General features: G+C 35.8%; 1 protein-coding gene across 3 annotated transcripts in view; it reads right to left on the reverse strand.

Annotated features, from left to right (window-relative positions):
- Nucleotides 1-1,136: 1,136 nt before the first annotated feature.
- Nucleotides 1,137-23,787, reverse strand: part of LOC132827966 (brain-specific angiogenesis inhibitor 1-associated protein 2-like) — a 78,091-nt gene continuing 55,440 nt past the window's right edge. For 2 of the 3 annotated variants that reach the window (XM_060844821.1, XM_060844819.1), the window contains 8 exons: nt 19,139-19,291; nt 17,763-18,014; nt 13,409-13,613; nt 11,280-11,481; nt 11,031-11,087; nt 8,801-8,969; nt 6,284-6,318; nt 1,137-3,211 (listed from right to left, as the gene is read on the reverse strand). In XM_060844821.1, the coding sequence (XP_060700804.1) occupies nt 3,142-3,211; nt 6,284-6,318; nt 8,801-8,969; nt 11,031-11,087; nt 11,280-11,481; nt 13,409-13,613; nt 17,763-18,014; nt 19,139-19,291 (1,143 nt within the window). In that variant the 3' untranslated portion in view covers nt 1,137-3,141. Of the gene's footprint in view, nt 3,212-5,116; nt 5,183-6,283; nt 6,319-8,800; nt 8,970-11,030; nt 11,088-11,279; nt 11,482-13,408; nt 13,614-17,762; nt 18,015-19,138; nt 19,292-23,787 lie in introns of all 3 variants that reach the window. The other variant, XM_060844820.1, reaches the window with a different exon arrangement.

Genomic DNA, 23,787 nt, shown 5'->3' on the forward strand with positions numbered 1-23,787 from the left:
TCTCACCTTAAAAATATGCCCCCTAGTCTTGAAATTCCCCCACCCTAGGGAAAAGACACCTTATCTATACCCCTCATGATTCGTAATCACCTCTCAACCTTCTATGCTCTAATGAAAAATAATCCCAGGCTCCTCTTCTAACTCAAACTCAATACAGGTAATGCTTCTATAACACAATGGTTGCATTCGTGTGCAATCCCACATTATTCTGTGGCACAGTGGTTAGCACTGCTGCCTCTCAGTGCCAGAGATCTGGGTTCAATTCCCGCCTCGGGCAACTGTCTGTGCTGAGTTTGCACGTTCTCCCTGTGACTGCGTGGGTTTCCTCTGGGTGCTCCAGTTTCCTCCCACAGTCCAAAGATATGCAGGTGAAGTGAACTGACCATGCTAAATTGCCCATAGTATTAGGTGAAAAAGGGGAATGGGTCTGGGTGGGTTGCTCTTCGGAGGGTCGGTGTGGGCAGAAGGGCCTGTTTCCACACTAAGTAATCTAATCTAAAAAAAAGTGCTTTTAAAGTGTTGGCAATGTATTGGGTTACTGCCAACACGCTTTAGAAGTTTGCACTTTAGAAACAGTGTCCCCGATTCATCAATCACGTTACAGCAGATTTGTACTAACAAAACATGCATTATAGCAGAAAGACCTGTACTTCCATGATTTTAAAGGACTACTTTTGTTCTATTGAAGCATTAATTGAGAATTGGAGAGAGGCTTTTATTAATTAGGAGATACTTGTTGTAAACAAAAAGTTTGTAAGTAACAATATGGTGATACTGTGAAATGCTATAAATGGATCCATGTGATTGCACACAGTAAGCCTTCTAATCCAAGTTGCGCTTACTTGGGAAGTGGGCAGGCAAATATAAATTTTTAAAAGACAGAGCATCTTAACAGTTCTCCAAAACAATACAACACCCAAATCACAGACAAGTTGTAACCAACCCATTTGACCAGAATAATTTGCAGTTTCTGGAGCTTGGGGAATAGCGTATGAGTTAATGATAAAGTGACTATAGTGTAGTAACTAAACAACTAACTTCTCAACTAGAAAACATCAAGAAAAGAACAAAGATGAGGAGGGTTCTTAAATGGTGAAACAATTTTATTTTGCATAAGTTACTATCAAAATCATTTTGATTACAAGTAATTAATTCAAATAGGTCAGTTTAATTCACACAACTTGGTGATTTATGAAATAGTGGCAGCTGCAGAAATCTGCATTACAATACAGATTATAACCAACAGTCTTGGCATGTCTTACTACATTATGAAGCTTATGTAAAAATGAAAGGCACCAAGTAAACCATATTCCTGTAATAATGTCAAAAGGAAAAGCATGAGGGTTTAACCAAGAACTGAAGGAAAACAGTGGCTGTTTTACATGGGAGTTTAAATGCACTGAGTTGGCAAGTGGATATGTTTATCTGTAACTAATTCTCCATCATACCACAGAATAAGAGACTAGTAAGAATGGAAGTGCCATATTTTCAAAATAAATATACATATGAAACAATAGAAGTTGAATATGATATTCATTAACTTTTTTTAAAAAATGCACAGCCACCCCCAGTAATTATCGCATGCCCAGCTACTTCTCCCTCAGCATCTACAAGTAGTTCAAGACAAATCAAAGTGACTAATGCAGTAAAGTTTCTTTTAAATTTTTAATCCACTGCCTTTACTCAGAATATACTCTCAGAAAATTACAAATTTAATTTGGTTCTTGCAATAAAGTATTTAAATAGTTAACCACCATTCCCTTAGTGATGACAATATTTTGATTCTTGATAAATGGGACATTATATATTATTAAAAAGTTTTTTTTAAACACAACTGACTAATCGTACAGAATTTCTTAAAAGATTACAGAACACTTTACACTTGTAAAAGGAAAATTACCCATCAAGTGTGTTATTTTTGCTCATTAATACTGGTTATCTCAGTGTCTAAACAAAATTTTACATGTTCCATTTACAAAGGAGTCACCACTCAACTATTGCTGTATTGAAATGACTATCACATCAACATACTAGCCACACCTGAAACCTACAAAATTTTCTTCCACTTGGTCATTTCACAGAATAAAAATAATTCCAACTCCTCCCATTTTGAAGTAATGTTGGTAAATATGTAAAAGGAGGCATAATACATTCTTTCTGCCCCACTGCGCCCTGAGGTTCGTGTAAGAGCAAGAATGTTTCCCTAAGCATATGCTTCCTGTTTATTAGTCTCATCAGCTCAAAGACATCGTTTTATTCTTAGGGAGTTCAGTTATTTACTTACTTACTCAACTAACTTACCACCATTGATAGTTTTTTTAAAAAAATGTAAGGAAGCACTTACACATACTAAAATGGGAATGTGAAATCATCTTTGATAACTTTATATTGTGCTGTTTGTTGGGTGGAAAAGAAATAGGCGAAACCTAAAATTCTACAAAAAGTACAAATCTTGTGTCTGCAGATTATACAATGCCATTGCCATCATCCAAGTAATTATTCTTTTCAAAAGATATGGAAGATTTATTGGTGACAGCAAGGATTCAAATAGCGACCATTAAAATTTTAACAAATTGGAGGTAACTTTGGATTAAAGTTAGCTCAGTTATATACACTAAATTCTACGATTTGATTTCTACCTCTTTCCTTCTCTCCCAAAATACATTTGGAAATTAAGCACAGTATACATTTTATAACTAGTTTAACAATTCTCAATTTTGCAGTACTCTAGTTTGTACAATGTGCTGACGTTTAATCAATTCCCGCAAATAGCTAGGTAATAAAATATTGTTTTATATGCTGATTAGTATAAAGTATATAATAGAAAAATACTAATGGCTAATTCTCAAACACATGCATTAATTACAAACACCATACAAACCCCTAGCTAGACAAATGTAATTAAACAATTCCCTCCACATGATCCCTCAAATAAAAAGTAGGGAATACGATGGGTGGGATTTCAAAGTGGCAATTCCGTAGCAATATGTGCAATTGATTTATCTGCAACTTTAGTGACCATCTTCAGATGGGTCAATTCTAGTCTAAAGACACTGTCTTCATGCAGTTTCAGATGTAGACATCTTTGGCATCTGTTGCCAGTAGCAAGTGTACAGTGTAACAACCTCACAGAGTCAGTAGTCAATTTATTTTAGATGCTGATCTGTCATTTGTTTTGGTTGGCTTCAATTTGACATTTGCAACAGCTTCTCTGCAGGGGGGGGGGTAAAAAGAGAGAGAGAAAACATGTTAATGCAATTAGTTATTCACAGAAACACAGCAGTGATACCATAACAGAATGGCATGCAAGAGCTTGTGGCACTCTGAATCACTTTGTAGTGAATAATGGAAACAATAAAAATTGGTCTGACTAGCTTGTGGTTAAATATAAAAATATCTTTCTGCATCTGGTCACAGGAACAATGAAATGTAGTTTATTTCACAGTAAAATTTTAAAATTTAAAAACTTGAATTTCAAAAGAATTCTTTTATAGTGCTTTATTATAAGCATTATACCCTTTGTAAATGTTTGAAATTTTACTTTATCATGTCACTTCTGAAAGTTCTCCTTCTAAAAGAAGCATTTGAGAAAACATCTCTTTTTTTTGCCATTCCTGGCATTCATATGCAACTGACAGACTACAGGATCACTGCTCCTTTAATCTGTTCAACACTGTTCTTGAACTAGTTGCAAAATGTGTAGGTAGTGCAGAAAATGTGGTTCACTATACTTCTGTACCTGATATGTCTATTTTTACTGTGTCCCATATTGGACCAGGTTTTTAGGTTTTCTGACATAACATTACATTAGGTAATGTAGAAGACGAACTTAATCGATTAATTTATACTTGGGTTCCTTTGGAGATGGATTTCTCATCGAATTGAAATGTGTCCAAAGTTTAAAATTAGTGTGGAGCTGACACCCAATTTATATTAACCTAACACTGGGATTGGTAGAATAATCAAGCCTCATAACTGAGCATCAAGTTTCAGCAACTCGTCTGCAACTTACTTTCTCTGCTTAAAAGATTTTGGAACTGAAAATTAAATTTTTAAGATAATTCTTTGAAAGTCATCAGCTGATCATTAAGGTTACATTGCAGGCTGCTTGCATTGTCAGTACTTTACTGTGACACATCTGCTCTTGCCGTACTGAAATGGTAACACAACCATTGTGGGGGGTTGGGGGTGGGGAGGGTGGAAATCACATCAGCCAGTAAATTCCATGCCATAGGAGGACAAGCAAAGGGAGTTGTCAGCAATGAATCACAGAACCAAAGTGAGTCAACGCCCTGAGACAATGAAGCATGTATGTGATCAGTACAACAGTAAAGAGACCCAAAGTGCAGACAGCATTGAAGTTTATGAAATGGCAGAAAATATCTCAACAGTAAGAAAAGGGGAATGGATATAACTTACATACATAAAATTAAGAAGTTATTTGATAATAAATCTTTTAGGTAAAGCTTATTGAGCATATTTATGGTGATTTGGAGATGCTGGTGTCGGACTGGGGCGTACAAAATTAAAAATCACAACACCAGGTTTAATTGCAAGCACTAGCTTTGGGAGCACCGCTCCTTCATCAGATGGTTGTCTGGGTGCTATTCCTTAGAAGCCAGCTTTGTTGGTAGTTCCAATATCACTCTCCTGCTTGCCTCATGTAGTACTTCAATAGGTCCCACTTGATGGAGCAGCTTATGCAAGAGAAGCAGCTCTCGCTCAGAAGGGAAGAAATATGGCAGAGACCAGCCACTTGGGAGGTGGTACTAAACAGAGAACATGGGAAGATAAATGCCGACACAAAAGTACCATAACAATACCATGAGGACCATGGTAGATTCTAGAGATAATTGCCATGATAAAGTTCTGACAATCCTAAATTTGAAATAGAGTTGAAAGATCTTTTCCAGTACTGCATTTGACACATTTAAAAACAATGCAACAACAACATTTTTCGCCAGTATGAAACATAGAAACAGATGAAACTTGGGACTGTGGAGAAAGTGAGACAGAATTTGCCCATTTGTGAAGCCACAGTGGGAAATGAATGATTGTCACCAGCAACAGACAAGGTGATAAAAGTCAGACTGGCATAATGGTATGCCAAACTTACTAATCTAGAGAGGTCTTATATGTAGCAGAAGTTTAAATTCAAAACCTTTCAATCTCGGCATCAGAACTGTAATGAAAAAAATTCAGTCGATTTGTACCTATAATTGCAAAACTCTGGGGAGGGAAATTAAAACTACAAAATATAAAATTCAGATATAACCATTAACAAGAAGGCAAAATTTTCATCAACTTATTAGCAATGGAAGGCAACCTTCCTTCAATCAACGGTTCCAGAATACTATCCAGTGGAACGGATGCATATGGCCCAGTTGTTCAAGACAACATATAGCTCCAGGACAATTTGGGTTAGCAATAGGAAACCCAATTATGTCCTGCTCACTATACAAAGGGAAGGCTGCAAGTATAGTCATGGATAAGGACAGAACGGAGCTCTTTTTGGTTCCAGCTGTGCAATAGTCTACTGACATTTACTATTAAAATCTTTCATTTAGTAATGATCACACAGTAATCAAAACCCATGGATTCATACTCTGTCCATCAGTTCAAAAAAGGGCAGAAAAACAATTGCACACTGGGAAATTTTTAACACTTAAACTTTAAAATGTCACATTAATATGAAGTGTCTATTGACATTATCAGAACTTTGCTTATTTTTTACACAACCACTTTACAAACAAAGCATTTTCTACAAAAACATTTGAAGAATAAAGTGAAATGAGTTACTTTCAGATGATACATCTGACAATAATTTACCATTCACTAAGATGGCTGATTGCAACATTCTTACAGATGGAGACTGATTTCACAAAAGCACAATTCTGTGTTGCATGCTGACTGCCCGATACAAAATCGAATAATTAGCTATCCTAGCTTACAAAGCCAAAATACTATGTTGGAACTCTGAAATAAAAACAAGAAATACTGAAGATATTCAGCAGGTCAGACAGCATTTTTGCACAGAAACAGAATTAACATTTTAACTTGATTTTTCTTCAGAATGACAAATGAACAGGTATCAATTTGAAACTGTTTCTCTCCACAGATGCTGTTTGAATTGTAATAGAGTTAAAAGCATTTCTTGTTTTTGTAACCAGCCTGGTTTTGATCCTCCTTTTATTTACAAAATTAAACTATAAAAAGAGAGAGTGTATGATTTATGATTTAGTGTGCTGCAATGTTTTTCATTCCAAATTTAAATAATACTTACTTCAAAGAAAGTCTTGAATTATTGCCATTTGGGCCCTGAAAGGAAGGAATAAAATAAGTTAGTATTACAGGAATGCCCACTAGGTGTCAGCATCAAATCTTCAGTTACTATTCTGCTGCAAACCTGCCCTATCACTAACTTGTTACAATGAATCTGAATGTACGTTGTTTCAAATTTCATATTGTGCACTCCACCAGATAGCCCCAACACCAATGTGAAGTATTTGTTTTCTTCCAAGTATGGAGTTTTCCCGAAGTAGTGAAAACTAAGAACTTGTGATTGCACATTTGTGTCACACTCTGGATGTCCCGAAAAACTTCAGAGCCAATAAATTACTTTGAAGGACAGTGTTACAATGAGGACAAGTACAGGAGCCAAAGTGTGTGTAACATTTTAATGCAATTAAGGACCAGTTAACAAAAACAGAAATTGCTGGTGAAACCCAGGAGGTCTGGCAGCATCTGTGGGGAGAATGCAGAAATAAGAAGTTTTTAGATCCAGGGACCTTTCTTCATAACAAGGACCAGTTACCCTGTTTTGGCTAAAGAACAAACACTGCTCAGTTAGGAAGAAAACTCCTTGCTCTCCAAAAAAAAGGTGAGGGCAGTGTTTTACATCAGTCCAATAAGGCAGGTGGAACCTCAATTTGAATGCCTACAGAGTTGCACTGGCTCCGACAACACAGCAGTCCTTCAATATTTAGGAGATATAAACTTAGGAACGCACACCAAAGTGTGGGGCTTGAACCCACAACCTTCTGATTCTAAGGCTGCTGCCGCTCAATCCATTACTTAGCACACTATTATCTCAATTTGTAGTTTCCCCACTTAGTAAAAAGCCGGTTGAATATCTGGTTTATTGCAATTTACAGTCTTTAAACAGAGTATTACATTGTTTCAATACATAACAAGCAGATGACCTAGAAATTTGGATTAAAGAGAGCATTCTGTAGCAAGAAGAGGTCCACTGTGTGCAATTAAAACCATGAAGGTCACTGTTTCTCATGAATTGTTTTTTTAACATCGACTATGAGCTAACTAATCTTCTTCTGAGTAGCAGTGACTCAATAGCTCTGCTGTGTTGCTAATAACTTCTAAATTTCAGGCACATTGTGAGTATATTACTTAATTACCTGAAGACAACATGATGCCCAATTTTTCACATTTAAAGAGTTAAATAATACAACTTTTTTTAATTAAAAAAAGCTACAAAGTATTAACAATGTTCAAAGTATACTCTGCTTTTAATTATGCAGTTGCATTTGGTGATAAAACAAGCCAGTGCCTTTCCAAACAATTAATTTCATGTCATATGACAAAACACCATATTATTGCAACTCATCTTTCAGAGTTCCATTTCAGAGGTGTGCTGTCACATCAGTAGCTCCTTCCATCAACACACTGATGTTAAATGCCATCATGGAATGAAGCCTTTTCTTTGCATTTGTGTAACACATTTTCCATTGCTGTTACCCAAGGTCACAGATAAAATTTGTTGTCATAAAAATATTGACGTGGGAGATAAGATAACTGCAGATAAATTTCAAGCCAATAGCTCCGCCGTTTCCAAAAGTGGGACCAGGTGCATGCCTACTCAGGTCCACTGTATTTACGGGTCAGTTGAAATCAGAGATGCAAGGATAGGACAACTGAAAATTTCAGCATACAATTCATAGCTCTTAGACTTTTATTAGGTCAGGGTACAATGAAATCAAGGCAGGTGTATGGCGTTATGATAAACATCATGCACTATCTAATTGAAAGGTGAAACAGGCTCAAGGGTGAAAGTTGATAAAATGTAGCTGGAAAACCACAGCAGGTCAAGCAGTGTCAGAGGAGTAGGGGAGTTGACGTTTTGGGCAGGACTGATGAAGGGTCCTGACTGAAACGTCAACTCCTGTGCTCCTCTGATGCTGCTTGACCTGCTGCAATTTTGCAAGCTCCACATTTTATCGACTCTGACCTTCCAGCATCTGCAGTCCTCACTATCTTCAAGGGTTGAAAGGCTTACTCTTGATCTTAAACTCTGCCTACACATCACAAAACAGTACAATATCATAAAATGCAATTTGCTAAGGATTAACAATATCTAAGTTTGAGAGAAATAATGAGGTGATGTTAAACATTGGTGGCAACACAAACTTATCAGTAGTTGTGTCAGTGTTAGAAATGCAGGTCCCTTTAAGGACAAATTACAACAGCTCAGTTAGTTGAGAATGTGAGATGCACATTGGACTTTGTATTAAAGAATTGGGATCTTGTTGGACTTCTGGATAGTGGAAGGGTCCAGATGGTGAAAACTGGTGTTTGTGCTAAACTATAGATTTGCAATTTAAAAATTGCAAATCTCTTAAGGTCTTTTGTTCAACATATGAATATTGGTCTGCTAAACAAGTTAGACACTCCACTAGAATGCCAGAAATGGAAACTGAGTGGGATGTTGAATGTACTGATGATCCAATACTACCTGAACTGTGCCCCGAAGTTGACAATTACATACAAAACATGTTTTAAATACCTGTGAGAAACCTGGAACTGCCATACTGTAAGGCCTAGGTTTAAATGTGCTTGAGCTGGACACAGCAGGAGATGTCATTTTTAAAGTTGAATTGTAGTCGGGTGGCGGAATGGAGAGATCTTCTTTCTGCAGGAGGTTCCCAGTGCTGCAACTTTTGAGATGGTTCAAGCTGCAAGATACAAAACGCGACAAAATTGATACTTGGTAATAGATATGGATTACATCATTTCACACCAGTTTATTCACCAATCAACTGTATTAAAGGCATTTTACATGGCAGCGTCAGTGGAGACAACAAATTTGCTGGTCTTGAGGACTCAACATTAATGCCAAATCTGAAAAGCACCCGTCCCATCTCAAAAAGTCTGTTGCAGTGTAAACTAGATTTTTTTTAGAATTAACATACTCTTAATAAACCATCCACAGCATTAGCTCTTTGTTTTGACTGAAGTAGTGCTGCTACTATTCCCATTTCAGAACATATAGGGAGAATTAATCAATTCAAACATGAAAACAATTTCTGATGTTATGTACTCCATATTGCTGAAATTAACTTTACTAAAAATAAATCTACTTTATAATGTTTATGGTTTTTCCAAGACAAATGTTTTCTGCAACACTAGAAAAGCATTTAGAATAGAAAATGCACTATTAAAAATAGGGGATATTCTATATGAAAATATAGGATCTGAAAGCAAAGGAGACTAGCAAGTTTAGATACTGGGTACTTTTAGAAATTCTTGATTGGAAGATACAAACTGACAAACCTTCAGCTACCTCAGCATGAAAGATGCTTTCCCTAAATCAGGATCAAGACCTGCAAGTTCAAACAATTTGTATCAAATATATTCCCCTAGTGTGACAACATGCCTAACTGATATTGTGGTCTTAGCATACAGAGCATTTTCCAAGATTACAAATGTACTGATTTATAGCAATGATTGTTTATGAGGAGCTCCATTAGTGAAATTAAATGCTACTTTTTGAATTGATGGGGAAAAATGATTATTAAGTTAAACTAGCTAATAAATCCAGCCAAGAGAAACATTCAATAGATTACCAATCAAATATGACAAGTGAGGCAGAATGAAATCACAAGTCACGTGTCTAACAATGTTGTCAAAAATACAATATAAAATTTAATTTGGTTCTCAACATTTATATGTTTATAAATAACTCTTGAAGCCAATTAAATCTACCAAATTCCTTCTCTGACTTTAGCCTGGACACAACGAGCAATCAATACGATTTACAGTCTTTTGATTTACCATGCAAGACTTTTAGTTTAACATAAATTGAAGTAATTAAATGACAAAAGATGCTCACTTAAATAAATGTGCATAACAAAGGTTCAAGCAATCAAACAGAACGGACAGATTGAAAAATCAGCAGTACTACACAGATAGGGCGCCATGACAGAAAATGGACCTAAAATGCCAGGTGATAAACCAGAACTATTTTCATCTATTTTTGGATCCTTATTGCATAGTTCACTAACATTAAGCATCACACATTTCTTCGCTAACTTTTTATAAAGCTTTTTCATAAAAGAAAAGTGAGAGTAGAAAGAACAAAAAAAAAATGCTTTTTTTTCCTTAATGGAAAGAATGTGAGAGACCAATTTCCACAAAAGAAAGCTTAATAGCGGATGAAAGAGCTTTGAAAAAAAAAAGAGTGCATCATCAGAGATTAAACACTTTTGAACAGCACCAGAAGATTAAAGGGTGGAAATGGTGCACACTGCACCAAAGATTAAATGTGTTTTAAAAGATAGGTGCAGCACCTGAAAGAAAACTGGACAAAATGGATAATGCAAGATGAAATTACTTTAAATAGAGGGTTTGGCACTTCAAAAGCAACCACATTAAAAAAAAAATCACTTTTTGCAAATAAGTTCTAATAAAGTCTGCTACACAAGTTGTACATTAACTTTGGTAATTATATGGCCTGAAAAAGCAGGTGGATACAACTCATGGTATCCTATGTCTCTGCCAGACAGCATAAAAGTTGTGAACTTAACAGAAGAATTTTAAAACAGAATATTTTGTTTAATACATGGCTTTGGAACACTAACAACCATTCATTTGAAAACATCAGCACTATTATTAATTGCAAGTTTGATTGAAAGGTAATTTCGGTATCAATTCCACTACTGTCATTGCAACAAAATATTTCTATTTCATCACCTACTTTAGAGAATGGCACCAGTAGAAAAGTAAAAGTTACTTACTTGTGCAATAATCCACCCTGCATTACACGAGTGTAAGAGAATGGAAACCATCCTCTCCTAGAAAGAGAAAGATAGAATTAGTGGGTATGATAATCTTACTCAGAATAAAACATCAGCTGGCTATAATGTCAGTCATTACAATTTGCAGTTGTAATGGCTACAAAACACAGACAGCTATTTATCCACGACAATGTTGAAAGGAAATATGAAACTGGGAGCAAATATAAACACATACACAATTTTACTTACAATCGCGTCTTTTCATTTTCTCCATAATGCCAGCCATCTTTAGCCTCAGGAACCAATAATGTGATGACATCTCCTTCGCTGAAGCTCAGCAGTGTGTTATTGTCTTTTGCCTGATGAGAGAAAATAGCTTGCACTTTGGTTCTTCCATTCTTTTCCAACCCAGCAGCCATTGAACTGGATCTGGGTAAAGTTCTGGTCTCAGCTGAAGAGTAAGAAAATGTGATATCACATTAGCTACAAAATAAAAGGAATAATTCTAATTTTCCAAGCTTCATTCTCACTGTTTTTCAGTTTCACCCTGAAACCCTGGCATAAATATAGTCTTTGTTAAAAGAACCTTGACAAAATATGTATATTGCCCTTACAGAGGAACCTCGATTATCTGGCATTCAATTATCCAAACAAGATTGCAAGATCCCGATGCTTGACTGAACTATGTTATCTGGCATTCGATTATCTGAACAAAATATTCCCCGCCCATGTCATTCACATAATTGAGGTTCCTCTGTAGTACAGGCAATAATGCCAGAGGCAATAAGAACAAAAGAGCAAAACAACAGATTGTGGAAGTCTGAGATCAAAAAGATGAATATAACAAAACTACTGAGCTGCTCTGGCACCACGTGTGAAGAGTATTTCAAGTCAATGGTCTTTCGTCAGAATAGTCATATTGGATGAGAATTACATGTGGAGACACCACATAAATTAGATAATTTCCTTTGACCAGCATTAGGGAAGCAATTAGGATTTTTATGAAACTTTCTCTGCTTTCAATGGTTAGGGCCATCTGGTATAGTAGCAGTTTTAGTGGACTTAGTTTTATATCTTGGTATAATGATGATTTGGATTCATGATTGCTAGACTACTGGGACAGTACATAAAGACAGGGTGCTCTGGAATTATAAAGCTTTATTACATATCTAATAATAATGGCCAGGACTTAAGAGGTTAACTGTCAGTAAATATCAAAAGGAGGAAAGTGCCTAAATTGTAAGTCAAATACCATCTTCTCTGACATTGGAACCCATATCACTGACAGTACTAGTATGTAAAAGCAGCCAGCAGCAACTTTGCTATATCTGGACTGTAGTGGTAAAAATTGCCATGGTTAAAGGTGTGTAGGTGTCTTTAATCCATATTTAGTACTATATTCACAAGAGTTTCACTTCAAAGTCTCAATTTAAAAGAAACTTTAAAAACAACAGCACAATCTTTTCCAAACAGCAACCCTGTTATTGTGATACGTACAAAACATGACAACATGTTATCTTTTGTGACTACATTGCCATGTATCCCAACAATACAAAAAGGTACAGTCTACATCAGAAACTTTTGCTGAGCACTAAATATTAGTGAGCAAGAAGAAAATGTTAGAAATTCTGTGGACAGGCAGCATTGGTAAAGAATCTAAGTCACTCTGAATAATCAACAAGTTTTTGTCAAAACTCTGTTCACACTTGCTGAGTATTTTCAACAATTATTGTTTTTACTTCAGTATTTTGCTTTTGTATTAGCAAAGTAAACCTACGTCAATCCTATGCCACAAGGTTACTGGTTGGCCTGTCAGTTCAAGGCTGAGCATGAAATTTATCCATTGCAAAAGCTATTTGTTCAACAAACTTGTAAGAGATTTTAGTGAAACTTGAGACAATAAGAACAGACAATATCTGGAAATTTTGTCATAGCCAGCAACTGAAAACCAATGACTTTAACAATCATAATTTCATAGTGCTGCACTATGTTTAAGTGCAGGTTTTATACAAGAGACAGGATCTAAAAGTTAACAGTGGTGAGAGCCTTTGAAATATTAATATTGATGCCACTGCTATGGAAATGTTTCTGAGAGATTTAGGACAAAAAGGTAACTAACACAAGACTACCTCAACTATTAAGGTGATTGATACAACACTAAAAAAAATTCTTCCCTTTCCATTAAGAAGATTTGAGTACATTTCACAATAATTTTGCATTAGGTCCACACCCAGTTAAATACCATTTTTAACTAAAGAAACATACAAGTCAGTGCAGGCTACTTTTGCTTTTGATGGCGTTTATGTACATGCGCACATCAATATAATTGCTTAATTTCCCTGAATATTACTAGTAATGCCTACATTTGCATCACTCACCTGACAAAGGGCTGGCTTTCAATGGCATTGCTTTGCGTGTGGGTAGGGTGTTGGAGTACACATCAGATTGCTGTTGTTTTGGAAGTTGGGGTGGTGTAGGAGGCTTTGGTTTGGCATCAGGCTGGCCAGATTGCTGATAGTCCACAGAATTTGCATTTGATACGTCACCATTAGGTACTGATGGAATATCCTGGACCATCATGCGCTGAAAAAGAAAACAGAAGTACATCAAGTATGGAGTATGATCTAATTTAACATTGTATAGAAGTAAAAATATTATATTCTGAAACATACAGCACATATCCCATATCACCGTAAATGCACATGGCCAAAATTAACAACTTTTCATTATTTCAATGTTGTACATTTTTCATCAGCCGTTGAAGATTTTCCCTGTGTTTAATAATAATTCTGTTCACTTGTCAATTAAACAGACTCCAGGCGGAGTTAATAAATAGCAACAGAATTTGTTACTAGCATCTGTAAACAAAATTCTATCTGTATAGCACGTACTCAGTCTTACATATTAGATGATTTATGGCTAACAAATTATGCAAGTCCTTGATTAAGTTCCCTTTATTGGTAGCATTTTACGAGCATGAGAATTTGAGCCCTGGAACTCATCATTCAAAACGATGTGTGTCAGCACAGATTTGTGCAGTAACTGCACAACTGTGAAATATTACTGGTTGGGCCACAGTGTAAATTGGAGTAGTAAGGAATAGGGAGTGAGAGAAGAATGATCTCAGAAATCTTCACTCTTATTGAGAGGAAGAGAGGGCAACAATTTGGAAGGCATGAAGTTAGGAAGATCAGGGTAGGACAGGATGATACTCTTGACTGACCCCCAGGTAAGGCCAGAGTGGCAGTGATTAAGATGAGCATTAACTTTTTCATTCTATGACATAGTGTTATTTGCAAAAAACAAAAATAGACTATTAGATTTGTTGTGTGTGTGCAAACCAAAGTTGCAGGAAGGAGTAAAGTATCCTTTTTTTGATTATGCTAACAGCTTAATGCCCATTCCTGGTGTAGGTAAAGGATGCCTCATTTGGTCCTTAGCAAAACAACATCCAGCACAGCCTGCAACAGAACTGTGTCCATGTGCAGTTTGGGCATAATACAGCCCAGTTTGCATCGACAAACTGGGCGGAACGGAGCCGAACATTAAGCTCTGAAAATCTAATGACTAGCACATGCCAAGAGTTTGTACAAGCTAGTTTTAGGTTTTACATTTATTCTGCCAGATTGGTTAATTCTAATTGGTTATACCATCAGCAATCCTTTTACAATATGTTATTCTTTATTAATTCCAAACACTAACTGATCGGCTCTATTAATTCAAAAACAAATGCTTAGTCAGAATTTTATTTCCATTGCAACAGAACTCTCATCTATTAGCTCAAAGATATCAAGATGTAGCTTCAAAGTGACTCAGATATGATTAACCAAAATTTGTTGATGTATTAAAATTAAAAAGGACCGCTCAGAATGCCAATGCACTAAAAGACCAAAACTAGAGAAAGCAAACTAGACCAAAATTAACCAACTTTTGAAAGAAACCCATAGATGTAGGTATCTCTACTGAAATTGGTACAAAGAATTTTTAATTATGGTGTAAATAAGTGGTCAGTATGCTCCAGTCTTGCTGGGGAGTGATCAACAGCAATCACTGTTGAGACAGATAGATGGTGACTGACAACTTCAACTTGCACTTAAGCCTTAAAACAACACATGAAGTACACATTAATAAAGCACTGTAAAATCAATCCCTTTGGAGAGTGTGTAACACTATGAAACTACTTTCCAGATAGATTGTGTGTCGTAAATTGCTTGGCACCTTCTGTCATTGCCATTTACTGATTAGCTGTTGGGAAATCACTATCCAAATGAGGTTAGTTATTTTTCCTCTTGCTACTGTAATAAAGCAGCAGTGAGAAACAACATTGTTGGGCTAGGCCAAGCGAAAAACTGACAGGATCTAAAAACACAAGCTGGAGAGTTCAAACAAAATACTTAGTATTAGAGCTGTTATGGTACACAGATCACCAGAAAGATCATAAGGAAACAATGACGAATAGGATAAAAGGCTCACTGAGGCATCAGTTCTTTAAATTTAGGTTCAAATGAGCTCAGTCCATTATTTCATTATGGAGCAGCATTAAAGCTTTAATTAGAACTCAATTATAATACTCTTGACTGTACTTTGAATCTTTTTCACAGTAAAAAAAGTCAATAAGTTGACATTTTGATCTATAGCTTTGAAGACAGCTGTATAACTAAGTAATATCAATGATAGAAACCCACCTACAATGAAAACTCAACCTCAATATTAAAAATCCTTAATTTAACAAGCTCCTCCACAGTTCACCAGTCACCAAGTTCATCCATTATTAAAAAAGAACATTTCAACATAAGTCAGAACAGTCACTGCAGTTGTCAAACAAGCCAATAGCTTGGGCATCAATTACTTCCCGGGAACATATTTACTCATGGACAAAATCCTCCACCAACTAATTTCCAATAGGAAACCAGTCAAAACTCAACCCCAGCTGCAATCTCCTAGCTACAAGCTAATGATGTAAAGCCTAGTAATAGCTTAATAAGAAAGGAACTGAAGACAAAGAATCAATATATGAACAATTTGATACTTGGAGATTTTGGTGTTTCAGTGTAAAATTGATTTCCATTTAACTGAGATATATATTGCAATCGTGTTGAAAGTCTAAATCTAAAATTACACTTCCCTTGTAGTTAGTGAATGAGAGAGCAACAGTTTTTTTTTAAAAAATCACCTAAACATTCAGAAAAAGTGAAAAATCTTCACAGTTTAAAACTATACTGAAATACAGCTATTAGTTGCATATAATCAGTAACCAAATTTAATAATTTTCCTTTTATGAAAAGGTGCAATGGCACTTCTTGTCCAGACTTCACAAACATTGACAATATGAGACAACTGAAGGAGGTTAATTTAACTTAATGACACAAAGGTTTGCATCAGAAATAAAAGAAACAAGTTTTCAGGACCATTAGTGCACTTGTTTGTGTCTGATCAGGGTCCCAGAAAGACTCCAGGAATAAAAAAAAACACTCCACCTATCCAGAAGAAAACACGTGCAATTCCAGGAGAAAGGTCTGCAGAAAACAGGCTCCTAAAAGGATTAACTAAACTCAACAAGATTAGATTAGATCCCCTACAGTATGGCAACAGGCCCTTCGGCCCAACAAGTCGACACCGATCCTCCGAAGAGTAACCCACTTAGACCCATTCCCCTACCCTATATTTATCCCTGACTAATGCACCTAACACTACGGGCAATTTAGCATGGTCAATTCACCTAATCTGCACATCTTTGGATTATGGGAGGAAACAGGAGCACCTGGAGGGGGAGGGGGGGTGAAAATGGACAAACTCCACACAGACAGTCACCCAAGGCCGGAATCGAACCCGGGTCCCTGGCACTGTGAGGCAGCAGTGCTAACCACTGAGCCACCGTGCCACCCCGAGATCTTATTCTTCCATTATGTACTAGATAAATATATCTAACACATACACAGTCTTACTCTCCCCAACTCCTTAGTATGTCATGTGCTGAGTGGAAAGAGATGGAAGAATGCCATGCACAATGTATCCTTCAATAGCAAGATGTTTGTATTGAAGCAGGTGGGATTTACAGGGTGGAATCTTCTGCTCTTGCTAAAGGTGAGCTTGGAAGCTGGAAAGGCATTTAACTGCGTGGGGCAGTGTTGCATTTGAACCCTGCTGCCTTTCCACATTCTAACTGCTGTTCAATGTTTGTCACCCAGAGTGCATCCTTTAATCAAAGGCAAAGGTAATAAGTACCTTATCAAGGGACCAGACATCAGAAGGATCAGGTTCCTGAGAGATATCCCCGGCCCCTTTTCTTACAATCCTCAAAAAGTACTGTCTGGTTGGCATGTGGTTCACTGGACCTTCCTCAAAAGTGGTCATGTAGATGCCTTGCCAGCTCTCAGCCAACGGGTGAGACCTTCAACGCCTCAATAACATACACCTATAAAGTCAGCTTTTCTTTCCTCAATAACAATGCTGTACAAGGAATGCGGTTGAAAACTATTAAAATGGATTTGAACTTTTGTAGGGAGATCAGGGAAGCCCTCTAGATGATATTCAGGAATGATCAGATGATATTTAAAAAAAAATAGTAGCATAAAACAGATAATTTGACTGGCATTATTAAGGATGATCACAAAGTACTCCTTTTTACTCCACAAATGTTCTGCTTGTGTATCAGGTATTCAGGTCTTTGAAAATTAAATACAAAATAGTTTCAAAAATACTAAATAGACTTTACAAAACATCAATACTTACAGAACCTTGACCCAATCCACCTCCACCAACAAAAGGTGCAAGTTCTGGTGGTACTGGCAGAGGTTTAGCACCAGGAATAGGGTCTGATATAACCAGTCCTGATTTAGTGGAAGCAGCAGGGTCAGAGATGAGAGTTCCTCCATTGCCTGAAGACATCTGCTGCACCAATGACATTGCACGCTCAGGAATTTTGGATGGATCACTACAAGCCTGTTGCCAGCTAGGAAGCTTTTGTGTTATCATATCCTTGCCCTATTAAAGAAAAGAGAATTTAGAGATTACTTCAGATGGACCAACAGAGTAAAACATTTTCAAGGATCTTAATTTAATCAATTTTAACAGCAGAGAAAAACCATTTGCCACGAATATTAAATCTTCTGGAAAAATAGTGATGTAAAGTAAAATGAAATATTACAAGATCTTACTTTTGGATGTGTAGTTAGGTGGTTACAACTGAACAGGATCACTGATGTGCAAAATGTTCTATACCATCATCCCTCACCCCCCACCCCCACTAACCCTCACCCTTCCCTGTTCCTGATCATTGTTCAAGACCTCATGCAGATTGTGTGGTTTGGGGAGGACAGAAATCAGAACTGGCAGCAAAACCTTCCAGCAACATGTAGCCTCCTGACACCTTGTTAATTTTCATAAATTAAGTGAAGCGTGGATGATAACAGAATTGCACACTAACAGAAAATCAAAACCTCAGGAGAGGCAAGGATAACAAGGAAACTGGCAAGGAAAAGAAGGGTAACTAAAATGATAATTCACTATAATTCCAGCAACCGAGGAATAGAAACTTATGAAAAAGGATGGAGTAACATTTTTCCTCAGGATATCCAATACAAAGAGCTTCTGTGGTGCTATTCATCTGATATGGGTGTGCACTACTACAATTAACTTTGTTATGTAGCACTGCTTTTAGTATCATGATACTATCAAAATATTAGAACTGTGGAAGAATGTACAACATTGAGTAATACAGTTCAGGAAAATGCTAATCTGCACCATAGTCTATGCTCAATAAGCTGATTTCATCCAGAAAGGGTAGTTTGGCATTACAATTTCCGTTAAACCAGAATTATTTTTGTGGGTGTATGTTCCCAATTGATGTCAACATTAGCAAAGGACAGTATCAATCTCAACTGTGTTACTCAGTTACGGTTCTGATGTATCAAAAATGGTCATTAGACTGAACTATTAAAGGCTCACAGATCTAATGACAAATTGACCATTTTAGTTGAGGACAAGATTAAAAACATTGAACCTAATATAAAAAAAAACTATCTATATTTGTCTCTAACATTTTTGAAAAGTTGTAATATTGCAGTTTAGATTCACTTAATTTGAAAAACAATTAGTAAATAACTTACCCTGCTGTGGTATACCATGCTATTCTTGGCGACTGCACACTGCTTTTCTACCAGAAAGCTGTATCGCCTACGCTCCTCGCTCAATGCTGTTTTGTAACCATTTCCAATGTAGCTCTCCAGATCAGATTGCTTTTTGCTTATTGTCTCCACAAACTGTACAAATCAGAGGAGATAAGAAAGCAAAAAGGACATTGAGAAAACGATGATGAAATAAGAGAAGAATGCAAAAACTTTCAGTTGTAATGACTGGCTATGGTTATGACATTAATATGGCTGCACAGAAATTGATGAATGGAGGTATTTCATTTCCATATTTTATATGTTGTTCAACATTTCGATTAATACCTGAAGACATATCAGAACAACGTTTCATTTAAAAAAGACAAGCTGCACAAAATACCGCATTGCTTCAAAGTTGGTCTTTCTCTTTCATATAAACTACTTTGTACTTCATTGATTCCCATCACATAACCATAGTGTGATTAAATTATCAAACAAAATTTGCTTTTGTGCATAGAAAATTGGCTTTTACATGATGAGTAAGAGACCTGCAGTGTTGGAACTCCATCTACATCACGAGACTATTAGTTGAATTAATGCAATTTTTTTGACAATTGTTCAACTTCTATAGTATCTGTCAATTTATGCTAAATTGAAGATTCCTAATCTGAAAAATTGATCGAGATATTGTAAACAAAACTTTTATGAGAGAGTTTGGATTAAACCCAGAGTTACTCAGTACGAAAGCAGAGTAACATTTTTGCATTCAGAACATATGAGCCAATGTAAAGTGGCAAATAATAGCAATGAAATAATGATAGTGGTCAAATAAGGTCACTAGCAAGTGTATACGCACTCAATATGACCTAACAATATGCAATTCACTTTCTCGACAACAGGTGAAATGACAACCGTACAAATAATTAGAATTGAGCTCAATTTGCTTCTAGCTACAGTGGGAAATAAATTCTCAACTTGTGGAATTTTAGCAGGGTGTGCATATTTCTATGAGATTACAGTACTGTCTAAACTATGATTGTAGACTAATAAAGTCATTAAATGTTGAAAGAAATAGATGATAATACCTCCGTTCCTAAAAAGTATTAAACTCAGTTCAAAATACCAGCCATTCTCCCATTTCTGTTAGTTGCACATTACATCAAATTTTGTTGCAAATAATAGATTATAAAAAAAGGCAACACATTTATACCAAGATGTAATAAACTTATTTGATAACAATTTTTTTTAAACAATTAATGGGATTATTGGATTTATGATCAGCCAGCACTAAAGTAACAAAAATGAAAGTTATTAAACTAAATAACCATTGTAATGGTTCACATGAAGTACAGCAGGGCAGAATTCCTGAAACTGCTATTTAGGCTCCATTTTCATGGCTATGTTCTCATTGATGTACAAGTGTGAATACATAATTCAACCAACAAACAGAAGTTGCATTAAAACAATTTCTTTAATAAAAGTTAAGTAAACTTTTCATCAACAATGAGTAAACCTCTCTCCAGCATGTTAATTAAACACTAGCACTTCAAAACACACTGTTCAATGTATTAAATATTTCTGAGAGATGTTTGGAGGTAAATTACAGAGATATAAACCCTGTTCACGCATCCAACATCTACTTCTTTAAACTCAAAAAGATAAAAACTTAATTATATCATGCCTTTTTAAAAGGCCTCCAGCAGCCTTTTAAAGTATAGCTGATTAGCACCTGAGGAAGGGTGACGAATGCTCTGACCATATGCAATTAAATTCCCAAGCCCTAATAACTGACTTAGCACGTGTTGGAGGCAGGCAAGCCCAATGACTAAAAGTCACTGGAGCCAGAATTGTATCTGACATGGCAGACAGTGCTGTAAAACACAGAATTAATGTCAACCTTATGCTGGAAAAAAAGGAGACCATAATTTAAATTTCTCTCAAACATATTCACTGTTAGTTGTGTGTTTGAAGGTGTGAAAAGTTGAACACCAAGCATTTGAACACCAAGCAGAGAACACCAATAATTGGCTTGATTGCACTTTAATTTTTGTAATTCTAATAGGATTTCTTAAAGTAAATCTGATTAAACCTTTTACAGTTTATATACATCTTTCTCTAAGTTAATAGAATTGACAATAGCTTCATTGTTCAACTCCATTAATTTGTTCAGATATTTTTAAATCAATATCATGCTCACTAAAATTTCTGGACATATGAATTGTTTTATTCTGAACTTTTAATTCTATTTTTCTGTATTATAAAGAACAAGCTTCTTTGAATAGTTTGAAGGCTAAGCAAGTACAACTGTCAAATCTAATTAAGTTATACAATTTTAAATTCTTTATATTGCAACCATAACAATACATTATAAAACTACATTGAAAGCAAACTTTGAGCAGCCTGGATTGCTAGTTTTAAATGTATGAAGTTAGGCATAATTTATTTATTTATTTTCAATACAAGTGCATGGCCAGGATAAAGTTACAAGTCCTCACTTAAAGCAAGTGTTGTGTTCCTGAAAATCGTAACTTTAACTGAAACTTGTTTAAATAAGGCAGAGCTGTCCATATAAATCAATATTGAAGCCAGAGTTGGGTTCCTTTTATCTGGGTCAGAAATGTCTGATGCACAAATTGAAATTCTTTACCGTAGATATGCAGCCCTGTGCATCTCCAGCTAAAATAACAAAATACATAACTAAATATAAAAATAAAGTACAATATGTTTAAGAAAATGCATTCACCTGCACGGAGCTGTGTTGATATATTAACCAGGTCTGTTTAGTTACAGAGTTGCTCAGTGCAGGTAGGACGAAGTCCCAGGACCACCTGCACAAACCAATCTCTGCCACTAGATGGAGGACAGGACATGAGTGCTAGTTTAGAGCACGCAACAAGAGCAATGCCAGGATTACATCCAGTAGAAAGAGAAGAAGAACAACATATGTCAGGGGCTAAGGTAATTAGTAAGAGTGGGAGGTAATTCAGGAGTTGGGAAGAGGCAGAGAGGGGTAACACCGGGAAAGCAAGGGCACATAATGGGCAACCCGCAGAAATAGAGCGCCTGCGGCAACCAGTATTACTGTAAAACTAGCAAATCTTAAATATTTTAATAATACTGTTTAACATTGTTAAAGTGAAACAATGTTAGTGAGTCAATATTAAACTCTGGCTTACAGTACCTAAATATGCATTGTAACACAATAGGTGTTTAATTGTTTATTAAACTTTCCAACGTTCTATCAAATTTTGGAGATAGAAAGAGACAGGCTGACAAAAGTTCTGGCAAACTATGCATCCTGAAGACTTAGCACAAAAGGAAACGAAACCTCATAATAAAAGGCTTTATTCTTGATGCACTGCCAACTAAAAAATTTTAAAGCTTTTTGAAGGTCAAAGAATGATGTCAGCAATTACTTTATATGGGTTCAACAATCAGCTTACTTCTGCGAATGATTCAAAACTAATCCTTTACCACAGAAAATAAATTTATTTCTTCACTGGTTTCAAAAATAAAAAGTGAAATAGTATTTTCAAATTTAAATCTAGTCTACAAAATTACCCACATATACAGACAAATTAAAAATTATTAGAAGCAAAATAAAGTAGTAAAATAGATATTCATAGCAGTATGTAGCTGGTAATGACCAAATTAAAGAGAGATATGAACCATGCTCTACTTAACATGGTTCTGTGCAATACTAAGAGACATGTTAGAAGTACAGCCGTACCATTCTCCAATGCATGACTTCAGATCAAAACAGACTAAAGATATAACGAAAAGTATTAAAAATACGACCAGTCAGAAGAAATTGAATGCAAGTTAGTACTGTAAAAAAAAACAAAAATGGGATAGCATTATCTAAGATTAACATGTAATTGAGGGGTACTGGTAAGGCAATACAATTCCTCTGAAATTTAATTGATAAATGCAAGTAAGCGTTCTTTTCCCCCACAACCAAACAGGAAAGTCTAAAATTGAAAATGTGCAGCATCACAATAATACATGCCTCCCTCACTTGTTTTGTAAAGGAAGGATCATGATGTAGAAGAAATATGTAGCTAAATTGGGCATCCAAAAAAAAAATAATTTAGGATTTGGGATTTACAGTTAAAAGTAAAATGTTTTCATGATTTTCATTAAAGTGTATGTGCTTTTGGCAATCAAGGACTAACCTTGTTATGATCAAAGATGTAGCTCAAGATCTCATCTTTACTCATGTTTCAAAAGAAAATTAATTGAGTAAATCATCAGCCAGTACAAGGTACAATTAAAAATCTGAAGCTGAAATTGTTGAGCTCAAATTCTCAAGGAGGAATGGGTTAAGCCACACCTGTACACACAATGCTCCAGAAGAGATTCATAAGGAACATGACCACAGAAAGTAGTGGTTAGTAGAAACATATTATGGAAACCATTGGCATTCCTCCAGTCACTAATTGAACTAAGTAAGCAGAATTCTCATTGTAAAAGCTCACTTACGTTCCCTTTACCTTTGAGCACTGCATTTTTATTTCACACAGAAAACGTAACTTTTTTTTTCTTGACATTCTTCCATTGGTAAGATTTCCATAAACATCCTTGATCTTCAATTATTGCATGAAAATGTCACTTCTCATGACTCACAACTGTATTCCAATAGAAATGTG

This window comes from Hemiscyllium ocellatum, chromosome 25, assembly GCF_020745735.1.
Source record: "Hemiscyllium ocellatum isolate sHemOce1 chromosome 25, sHemOce1.pat.X.cur, whole genome shotgun sequence".
Taxonomy (NCBI): domain Eukaryota; kingdom Metazoa; phylum Chordata; class Chondrichthyes; order Orectolobiformes; family Hemiscylliidae; genus Hemiscyllium; species Hemiscyllium ocellatum.